Genomic DNA, 12,020 nt, shown 5'->3' on the forward strand with positions numbered 1-12,020 from the left:
AACAATTTGATTATATACAATGAAAATATTTTTTACAAATCTAATTGAATTCAAATGTAAAAGATGATAACAATGGAAAAAAAAACTAAACACATGTATACAGTATATACACATATATAGTAAAAAAAAATAGTACGTACTATTACTTAACTGCAAGCTAAATGGTAACCATCATATACTTTTTTTTTTTTTTTTTAAATATGTTATGCTTACCCGTGCCTTACATTTAACAAATATATTTTTGTGAGGTGTAAATAATAAAATTAAATGTGAAATACGTGTCTCTTTATCCTGCAACTGTGCACCCCCATCTTAGCTCCCTGTCAATCCTTGTTATCAGTTCTGTTCTTTGCACCTGGCAGACAACACAGAGGAAAAACAGAAACAAAATATCTGTTTGTCTCCTTCCAATGTAATGTGCGCGCTGTCTGGGCCTGGACTGTAATGTCCTTGCTAAATATTTTATATTTATTTAAAAGGAAACAAAGCATCATTTGAAAAAAAAGGGGTTAACACAGGCTATAGGTGATTTTCAATGTTCAACAGTGCAATTTTCAGAAAAGTACACCAGTGTTACTAAAACGTAACTGGTGTTAAATTGGTTAGCACCAGGGCTAATACACTACTTATTACTTTACAGGAATGCAAACTGGTCTGTAACCATGAGCTAAAAATGACATACCTGCCCCGTCTGTCATGTCAACAATCACTTGGTCGCTACGTTTTCCATACAGGCTATTTGAGCATATCGCTACTACTTGAAGGACGTAACTTGTGTTGGGCAATAAATTCAGCAAAATTGCACCCTAAGGAGCAAAAAAATAAATAGAAGAAACTATTTAATAGTAAATCTCAGAATGAACGTACTAAACAAGACAAAGAACAAATGCCAAAGTAAAGTATGCATTACGCACATGCAACTCACCTTTAACCCCTTAAGGACACATGACATGTGTGACATGTCATGATTCCCTTTTATTCCAGAAGTTTGGTCCTTGAGGGGTTAAAGGGCTTCTGCTGCCAATTATTGTCAAGGTTTCCAATGAAGAGGTAAAGCCGACCTTTGCAACCACGGACTACACTCTCTAACACTGGCCTCAAATGAATATTTTTTGGATACATTTTCAAATAATCACAATCTGTTATAAAAACTTTTGAACCAAATATATAAAAAGTGGAGCAATCAACATTTAGGTTAGAAGTCCCACACCAAAGAATAAATTGTGCAAATACTTATGCAGCCAGCAGATGGTGCCAGACAGTCATCAGATCAAATAATACATGGAAAAAAAGAAAATGTATAGATAAGAGTGCAGATCTTTTAACTATTTCAATAATTAATAAAATTAAAAATAGAAATGCAATCCCCTTTTTTTAAAAAAAAGTATATATGTGCATCAATGAGCTGTAACAGACAAATAGAAACTTTGTCCTATATAAAACAGATAAAAATGATCAAAATGATCTACTGCCGCTTACAGGATTAATATGTGAGAATTTTCGGAACATTAAGCCACTTCTCATAATCACGCTATATCACATATGAGTTCTGGTGTCACTCCAAGGGTGCTCCCAGGCTTGTGGTTCTGTGGTTACTCCTGAAGCTGGTAAAGTGCAGTATTACAGATATAAAAAATCCTAATCGTATCTCGCAGCTCTGCGAGTTCCACCGACTTTGTGCAATGTTGACGCGTTTCACCAGTACAGTCCAGCTTCTCCAAGACGTAAAGAAAATCATTTGAAATTATTTATCTACAAAAGCCACCATTAAAGTCTATGGGAATATTTGTAGATAAATAATTTAACCCCTTAAGGACCAAACTTCTGGAATAAAAGGTAATCATGACATGTCACACATGTCATGTGTCCTTAAGGGGTTAAAGAGCTTTTTTTTAATAGATTGTGATCATTTGAAAAGCTCATCCAAACGTAATAAATGAAAGGCAATTATTGAACAGAATGATTCCAACACATCAGACATTTAGTGAAAAATGATACCATGACCATCTATTTAAACTGGTATAGATACGTATCCACTCAATGTTTGACATTGCTTTCTAAACTGTGTTTAGCTTATGTGCTGTAGCTTATGTTGTGGAAACCTACAAGTATAAAAGTATAACTAGTTCAACATGGGAGAAATACCTTTCAAAAATCCTAAAAATTTTGATACTTGGCTGGCTAAATGTAAAGTGCTTTGGGAATTTGTCCAATTTATTCAAAACACGACTATCATGGTTGACTTGTTTATTTGGATGTCACATACAACACTTTTCATAGATTATTCCAAGATTATAGGGACTAAGTGGCCACTGGGCAGTTCTAACTAATGAGCTGAACCAAACCGAAAACAACTTCATCTATAATTACACTTTCCAGGTTATTACATCTCTGATACACTTGGTCCTTACTGTAGAGGAGAAATAGGCCGCAGTGGGCACCTTGATGCCTCCAGATTTCACCTTGGATAAATCTTTTGGACTATTGAATATTTTTAAGAGGACCAAGTTACTCATTGTTCCTATCCTTTCTGTGAAGATAATGTTTAATTCCATGAATTGATCATACATGAACATACAAATACATGACAATTACCAAGTCTTGATAACCATCGGTGAGAAATTCGTGCTTTGTTTGATCTTCGCCTTCTAACTGTTGATAATAGACCAAGTATCTCTCAATCATTCCATCATAAACAACCCGTGGTCTCTTCCATGTAATCAATAGGCTTGTGTTATTCCTTGCATCTGCTCTTACATCATCCGGCTCTGAACTGCAAACTGAAAGACGATAAACAAACATAATATAAAGGTAATTCAGCATTTTCAAAATGGTAAAAAGAAAATCTAGACTAGGAAAATGTCTGCATATTTAACAGACGTGTGTGGAATAGAAAGACACAGCAAAAGCTATATATTAGTTATATTAAAAACATTGAAACACATCCAAGGCTTTTTCCAAAAATAAGAATTCAAAGAGACTTTTAAATGTAAGGCCAGAGTAGCTTAAATGAATGCACGTCTGACTTTAAGTCTAGCTAGTTTAACATTAAATTTGAAATTCACTTTTAATTCATTCAAAAATTCTCACTTAAGTGAATAACCCTGGTTGGCTATTTTGCATACAACTGAGTAGTAAAATGTAGACTTCAATAGCCAAGCTGTAAGTTAAATTAACTTTTCCAAACCAGCAGTTTTTTTGTTTTTTTTTGCCTATTTCTGCAGTTTGGTTTACAATTCACTATAATAAATGTTTTTTTATTGAATAATTGTGCCATCACTAAATTAGTAAAATAATAAATAATTTCTGCATCCTGTTTATATCACAAATGGTCCCTACCCCCATATTTTAGCTTGATTTCACATATAAGGATTGTGCAATTACTACACGAATACTCATTTGTAATTGTCCATTTGCATAGCATTATATATACAAAAGCTGCGCATGCATCAATAAAACCAACGCGTTTCTCTCCTCCATTCTGAATCACTAACTCAGTTATACATTTCTCTCTCTGTAAATTATCCAAATGAGTAAGTGCTATGTTTTGAAGAGCCCTATATAAAAATACTAAAATATAAATGAATGCAAAGCATGGTGTGAATGCAGTCTACATATTAAACTCTTACTGCTTTGCACAATAAGTAACAAGGCACATTTGGGTTTGTTCACTAAACTGTGACTTTATGAGCCCTGACAAGGGAACTGACAATTTTAGACAAGCGTGAAATACAGCTGCATTATTTGAAGGATACTTCTAACGTGGCTATTGTGGCCTTAACTGGGATATTCCTATGAAGATTTTCCACCATGGACAGTTTAGTAACTATATCCCAAAGTCTTGACAATCAGACTGAATATAATTCCATATCAGCATCATATCATAATGAAACAGGAATATACTCACTGAAGTTTACCTTTTCAACACTAGATGGAGCTAAAGGAAGGAAAATCCCCAAAAGATGCCTTTGTTGTGCTACTACAGTCAAAGTACATCAACAGATAAAATGTTTAATGTAGTCCCATGTTTGAAAACACACTCAATAACAACACAAAATGAGGGGATAAATAAATGTTCAATGCAAATTCTTGTGACACGCATGTTCATGTTTTAGACAGCTGTCTGGCATATAGTTCTAAAGTCTTTCCATTTAATAACATTATTTCATGACATTCAGCAATTTGTTGCGGACGTTCTGTGGGCCGTTATCCTGCTGGATTTAGATATGTCTTTGAGACTGAGCAGAACATAGTAAGCAGAATCCCCAGACGGAATGGTACTGAATTCAGATGTTTATTTTGAAAGTCTGTCCTTTATGTATAAAGACACCTATCACATATTGCCTTAGGACACTATGCAGAGCAGTACGCCAACAGCCTAAATGCGACCTGAAGTATTAAATATTCTTCTTCAAATACCTAATTGTGAATATTTGGCATACTATTGCAAAAAAAAAAAACAGTATTCTGACGAGACAGGCAGCTTGTCTTTTTGTACTTTATCAGCAGACTGTGTTTAAAATATAGAAACTAGGGGTATTAAAAAAATAAAATAATTATACTATATCTGGTACATTCTCTTGCACAAGGTACATTTATTATCAGCCATATGCAGACTACTTGTACACCTGCGTTCTCTCTTTTCTTATTCTTGGAAATAAATAGCCCCGTTACTCAGAAGTTAAACCTGAGCATTTATAAATTGTTCACGGAACAGCAGAACAGTATGTGCTGTTTGATCTTTTACTCCACACTGAGATATGGACATACGTGGAGCACAATGAACTTTTCTCAGTAGTCGATGGTGCACAGATGTGTGGCAGATACTGCTGGTGCAGCTCCTAGTACAGTTTCGTGAGTCTTTTCAGGTGTGTCAGATCCTGCCGTAAGAGATTTGTGAATATTGACATAAAGGTCATCGGCAGGCATTTACTTTCAGCCCCTGGAGATATACGTGACTTTCCTATATATAGCTTGTCATTTTAAAGCCGCCTTTTAATGACACACTAGTTTACTAAGCCCCAAGTGATTCAGGGTAACTCCTGGAATGCAATGTGTTCTGTGGGTTATAGCAGAACTAAGTATTTATGAAAACCACGAGAAAACAGGAAATGACAGTATAAAAAGAATTCTCAACTTGTTAAAGCAGAACTGTCACTTCATTGAAAGAGATCGTTCTTTATTCCCTCACCCCAGTTACCACAACTGAAGTGTTCACTGGGAAGAGAAGTGCATCTAAGGTGAATAAAAAAAACACATTTACTCCTTCAGGACTTCCATGCCCCCCATGATACATTGGGCTTGCGGAATTCTTTGCAAAGTGTTGCACATGTATATGCAGCATATGCGGCCTGTTACATTGTTTAATTCATTTGTATAATATGCTCTGTCTGTGCCAGGACAGCTTAGCAACCAATATAAGTAAGAAAGTTCAAAACGAAATTAAAAAGGGGCAGATTTTGTTTGCAAAAATACAGAGTGCAGAATTATTAGGCAAATTAGTATTTTGACCACATCATCCTCTTTATGCATGTTGTCTTACTCCAAGCTGTATAGGCTCGAAAGCCTACTACCAATTAAGCATATTAGGTGATGTACATCTCTGTAATGAGAAGGGGTGTGGTCTAATGACATCAACACCCTATATCAGGTGTGCATAATTATTAGGCAACTTCCTTTCCTTTGGCAAAATGGGTCAAAAGAAGGACTTGACAGGCTCAGAAAAGTCAAAAATAGTGAGATATCTTGCAGAGGGATGCAGCACTCTTAAAATTGCAAAGCTTCTTAAGCGTGATCATCGAACAATCAAGCGTTTCATTCAAAATAGTCAACAGGGTCGCAAGAAGCGTGTGGAAAAACCAAGGCGCAAAATAACTGCCCATGAACTGAGAAAAGTCAAGCGTGCAGCTGCCAAGATGCCACTTGCCACCAGTTTGGCCATATTTCAGAGCTGCAACATCACTGGAGTGCCCAAAAGCACAAGGTGTGCAATACTCAGAGACATGGCCAAGGTAAGAAAGGCTGAAAGACGACCACCACTGAACAAGACACACAAGCTGAAACGTCAAGACTGGGCCAAGAAATATCTCAAGACTGATTTTTCTAAGGTTTTATGGACTGATGAAATAAGAGTGAGTCTTGATGGGCCAGATGGATGGGCCCGTGGCTGGACTGGTAAAGGGCAGAGAGCTCCAGTCCGACTCAGACGCCAGCAAGGTGGAGGTGGAGTACTGGTTTGGGCTGGTATCATCAAAGATGAGCTTGTGGGGCCTTTTCGGGTTGAGGATGGAGTCAAGCTCAACTCCCAGTCCTACTGCCAGTTTCTGGAAGACACCTTCTTCAAGCAGTGGTACAGGAAGAAGTCTGCATCCTTCAAGAAAAACATGATTTTCATGCAGGACAATGCTCCATCACACGCGTCCAAGTACTCCACAGCGTGGCTGGCAAGAAAGGGTATAAAAGAAGAAAATCTAATGACATGGCCTCCTTGTTCACCTGATCTGAACCCCATTGAGAACCTGTGGTCCATCATCAAATGTGAGATTTACAGGGAGGGAAAACAGTACACCTCTCTGAACAGTGTCTGGGAGGCTGTGGTTGCTTCTGCACGCAATGTTGATGGTGAACAGATCAAAACACTGACAGAATCCATGGATGGCAGGCTTTTGAGTGTCCTTGCAAAGAAAGGTGGCTATATTGGTCACTGATTTGTTTTTGTTTTGTTTTTGAATGTCAGAAATGTATATTTGTGAATGTTGAGATGTTATATTGGTTTCACTGGTAAAAATAAATAATTGAAATGGGTATATATTTGTTTTTTGTTAAGTTGCCTAATAATTATGCACAGTAATAGTCACCTGCACACACAGATATCCCCCTAAAATAGCTCAAACTAAAAACAAACTAAAAACTACTTCCAAAAATATTCAGCTTTGATATTAATGAGTTTTTTGGGTTCATTGAGAACATGGTTGTTGTTCAATAATAAAATGAATCCTCAAAAATACAACTTGCCTAATAATTCTGCACTCCCTGTATAGCCCATCTTTTATGATGTGATATGTGATGGCTTCCCATTAAGGAGGTTAAGCAAATCCCTTTTTATCATGACATGTTTGGCACATAAATGGTTGGTAAATGTTTCATTTAAAATGTGCGCATGCAGCTCATGGCCTGTACACAATGTTTAGAGACATTCAAAGCATCAGAAGCTCTTCATTTTAACGCAGTGATTTTTGTGCAGAGAGCCAGAACTTACCCAATGCTGTCTGAACTTACAGTCCTGCAACGCTTGGAGCCCAAATAGATCAAATTTAAAAAAGTAATCTGCGCACTTTCACAAATTGCTTTTATATAACAGAGCTTTTAGCACCACTACAATAACCATTCAAATTTAAACTCATTAGAGATTTTGCCTTTTGGCTGAAAACCTTGACATTGTCAGGTGAAAATCTTCCAATGTCAAGGTTTTCAGCATACACTTTAATGGCAGGTAAACCTATGTTATATAAATATGTATAGGGATATGGGAGAGTTTGGGCTGACACCCAAGAGTACTAGGAGAGCTCAGGGCTTATTTCTGTGTTATTTCTACCATTAGTGTTTGTTTTTCCGTTACACAGTCATATTACAGTGCTGCCGCCCATCCTGTGTGTGCTCTATTAAGGGGAAATGAGTGTTTAGGGGTTCAGAAGAGCACCCCTTTCTGTCTCTTTATTTAGAGCTGTCACCTTTTAACAGAAAGCAGCACGTTACATTTCTCGTGTAGGATTTAAGAGGTTTTCTTGACATGGCAGATGAGGTTACACTTGAATGGTTATTGGAGTGGTGCTCTGATCCTCCTGTTATTTAAATCTGCATAGGGGTTTGGTATAGTGGCCAATGTGTAAATCTTTTGGTTTTGTTCTGCAGTTTTTGCAGGTCTGTGTATGCCCCGTAGTATAATTGTGCAGGTGCGGTAGGGTCCCAATGCTTCTCTATAGAGAAGCACTGCATTGGCTCAGAGAATATCCTAGTGATCATCTCATAAGAGGACGAGCGACAGTCATGGCAAGCCTGATACAGCAAAAGCTAAAGAATAAGTAAAACATATGTATTTTACCTTTAAGGGGGCCCTAAATCTAACAAGAAGAAACTCAACAATGTAATATATATTTTTTATTCTAATGTTAACGTTTCCCTTTAGCGTTGCACTGCATTTCATGGTTGCCTTGTCTGAATCAAACCCTGTGACTATCTGTGTGATATTATTATTATTATTGCCATTTATATAGCGGCAACAGATTCTGTAGCGCTTTACAATATTATGAGAGGGGGGCAATTAACTATAAATAGGACAATTACAAGGAAACTTACAGGAACGATAGGTTGAAGAGGACCCTGCTCAAAAGAGCTCACAGTCTGTAGGAAGTGGGGTATAAGACACATTAGGACAGGAAATATCAATTAAATAAGGTGGGAGTGAAGCAGAGCTGGAGGAGAGAGTAGATATAAAATGGTTAAAGCAATACGCTCCTGCTATGGGGTACTGATTATTTTTGAGCGGTATACTGTATGTACATTGACCAATACAGCCTGGATGTGTAAATACTTCATTATGTAATAGTTTTTGAATTAATTTGTTTCAGTAAAAGTTCCCTCATGTTTTTGCCCTCTTTAAGTTCTTATAGAGCATCAGTCTTTGTTATAAATTGGCCGTGGATCCTGCAAACACACCGAGTGCTATGAAAAGGTTTCTTTTGTTTATAGTATGTGCATGTGTCAGTTTCACTATATGAAGTAGATTTTTACAATAACAGTTTGCTTTTATTTGATTCACTACTTATTGCTGATTTACCGTATTTGTGTAAAGAGATTGTAAAGGTTTAACAGTACACATTTACATTAATACACGTCAGTTTACATCTGTGGTCTTATGTCAGCATTAACCATCTTTACACAGAGTAACAATGATGGAGATATTGACACAGGACCTTGTTGTCCAGAATTAGGGCTGCCACAAGGGGGGTACAGCCCCTTTAGAAGTATGGGATGTGCCATGCATGTGCCCCTCCCTGGAACATTGCAACCCTGTATGGCAAGAGGGGCCCTGGAGACTCTCAGCCTTAACCTCTGCCTGGTTCTCTCGTGAGCCCCAGCCTGTCAGAGTGTTGCCACAGGTTACCATGGCAACGTTCTATACCGCATAGTGTTGGGGCTTGTGTGTCTGTGGAAGTGAAGGCTAAGAAATTGTAGAGTCCACCGTACCACCCTGTATGGTTTGAGTATCAGTTGCTGTAAATTTGATGAAACTGAAGAATAAAATGAATGTTTCTATAATATTCTACAGCCTATAATGCATCTGATTTGAAGAACATATTTTAATTCGGGTATATTTTTTTAACTGAATTGGGGAAAATAACATAAATCTTGCCATTTTCGTTATTACGGATTATATGAAACAAATTCCGCTTCCATTACATTAAAGGGCAGAGTTGAGTACTTCGTACATTCAGGATATACCGTAATACAATTTAAAATATGTTCACACTGTACAATCCCCGCACCTGGAAATGAGAGTTCTGCGTGACTCATTGATCATTTATGGTTCACACCCAGAACAAGTGAGCGCTGAATTGGTATGACTTGCATACCGTGTTACGAGGCTTCTAATGGAAGGTGTACATGCCAGAGTGCAGCATGTTCCAACAGATTCCTATAGTTACAGAGACAAATAATTACCTGGTTCTGTAATTTCTTCGGTGCCTGTGTAAGACGAAAACACTTGTCCTACAAACATGTACTGCTGGTGCCGAAAGTTATTTTGTAGGTAATCCATCACCATGACATAGCCGGACTGCTGCATGGTGAGCACCTCACAGAAAGATTCTAACTGAAAAACAAAATGTGCAGGTCAAAGCTGTGTACGTACAAACAACATATGTACCTATAGTACAGGTACTGTATGTGCAACTATTACATATGCAGATGTTGATGTTTGTGTCCTAGGTTATTGGCATTAAGTGCATACCTGGCTTTCAGAGATGGTCACAGTGTCCTTAAAGACAATCCATTCTACGGTTTCTGTGCACGGCGGGGCCGTTAGCGATCCGTTGTAAGTATAGTATTTGTCCGTGTAACTTGGAAGGAGATTAAGCAACACAAAAGGTTCCATAGTTGCTCTCTTACCTGTAAGACAAGCGCAGTTAGAATTTAATAACACTTACCGGCCATGGGGTACAAACTATACCATATATTTATTGATCAAACATCCACAGTGAATGAGGCACTGTATATACGTGCTGCACAACAATATACCAAATTAAAAATGGGTAGAATTAGCTTAAGTAAATAAAGAATCTGAATGTGTAAATTGTTACCACATATTAGATCTTTCAATTTTTTTTTCCAATGTTCTACTTTCATTTCCTAGCACAATATTAACATACGTTCACATTAATAGCATAAACTGTACTTAATACATACCGTATTTCTTACACAATATTAGTTAATTTATCCCTCAATATTATGAGAGAGGTAAAAAAATCTTCAGTGAGTTTGCAAATAAAAACAAACTATAATTTAGCATTGCGGTTATATTGTAATAAACAGTGAGGTGCAGATTCTCTCATTAAAATGGAAAAAAGAAAGGAACATGTATTTCCTGTTAACTCAGGCCCCAATTTACAGAACGGTAAATTAACATCTCGAATGACAGGGTTATTCGTAACAGTGGGAATTTATAGTGAATTCAGGGCCGGCCTTAGGGGTGTGCGAGCTGTGCGGCCGCACAGGGTGACTTGGAGCAGGGGGCGCCATGCGGCCGACACAGCTCACACATTGCCGGCTGCCCGGGTGGAGGATTTCATTATTCTGCACCCGGGATAAAAAAAACAAAACAAAAGCATTGCTGTGGGGGCGGGGCCTAGCGTGTGGCGGGGGCGGGGCTAAAAGTGCCAGACCAGGCAATTGCTGCATGGGAAGCAGGAAGGAGTCCCTGCTTCCCCAACAAGCAAAATCTAGGAGCTGCACTACTTCCACCTCCATAATGAATAGAGGTAACAGTGTGTGTTTGTCTGAATGTGTGTTTGTGACTGTCTGCTTGTGTGTGTGTGTGTGTGTGTGATAGTCTGCCTGTAACTCTGTGTGTGTGTGTGTATGTTTGTGTGTAATGAATATTTATTTTTAAATCAATATTTATTTAATAAATCCCCTATACAATCACTACACTTCTATGCACACACTATACATGGATTACAGGGGGGGGGGGGGGGTGCTGAGAAGATGTTCCGCACAGGGCGCCTAAAGGCCTAAGGCCGACCCTGAGTGAATTATTATTATTATTATTATTAGCATTTATAAAGCGCCAACTTGCAAGTTTAAGAGAATATGTCTCAGTTTGGCTAGAAATTCAAACTGAATTCTTAGTTTAGTTTAGTAAATAACCACGATAATTTGTTAAAACTAGCACCAGAAAGGATTCCATTCTTAAAAAAAAAAAAAAAAAACTACTTTTCAAATGATTTAGCCACAAAAAATTCTCATAGACTTTAACCCCTTAAGGACACATGACATGTGTGACATGTCATGATTCCCTTTTATTTCAGAAGTTTGGTCAGGGAATTTCTGAAAAAAATAATCATTTGAAATAGTTTTTGTAACAAATTGGAATAATTTTTTTATACTGATCCAAATGAATTTATTAAATTGAGACCTAGTACCTTTGTAAGCATTTTCTTTTATAGAATATCTTAGTATCAGGATGCAGATTACAGACTGGTAGCGCTTGACAGAAACAAAAGTATAAAGAATATAAAAAATAGAACAAATCTCTACTTACCAAATCGATGAACACTATTCACTCCGTTGATAATTACATCATAATTAGGATTATCTTCCGGACCAACCTGTAGCAGTGTGAGAGGTCTATTAGTAACGGGAATCCACTGAAACTTAAATACGCAAATAGCATATATGAAAATACATGTTTAGAAATATCAGTATAAGCAGAATTATTTCCTATTGCACACAATTATTAAATG

General features: G+C 37.3%; 1 protein-coding gene across 7 annotated transcripts in view; it reads right to left on the reverse strand.

Annotated features, from left to right (window-relative positions):
• PTPRZ1 (protein tyrosine phosphatase receptor type Z1) overlaps window positions 1-12,020 on the reverse strand; it is a 163,050-nt gene that overhangs the window by 64,524 nt on the left and 86,506 nt on the right. For all 7 annotated transcript variants that reach the window (XM_063446823.1, XM_063446822.1, XM_063446821.1 and 4 more), the window contains exons 6-10: window positions 11,819-11,885; window positions 10,010-10,167; window positions 9,721-9,871; window positions 2,596-2,780; window positions 683-806 (exon numbers count right to left, since the gene is read on the reverse strand). In XM_063446823.1, coding sequence (XP_063302893.1) covers window positions 683-806; window positions 2,596-2,780; window positions 9,721-9,871; window positions 10,010-10,167; window positions 11,819-11,885 — 685 coding nt within the window. The remainder of the gene's footprint in view (window positions 1-682; window positions 807-2,595; window positions 2,781-9,720; window positions 9,872-10,009; window positions 10,168-11,818; window positions 11,886-12,020) is intronic.

This window comes from Pelobates fuscus, chromosome 3, assembly GCF_036172605.1.
Source record: "Pelobates fuscus isolate aPelFus1 chromosome 3, aPelFus1.pri, whole genome shotgun sequence".
Classification (NCBI taxonomy): domain Eukaryota; kingdom Metazoa; phylum Chordata; class Amphibia; order Anura; family Pelobatidae; genus Pelobates; species Pelobates fuscus.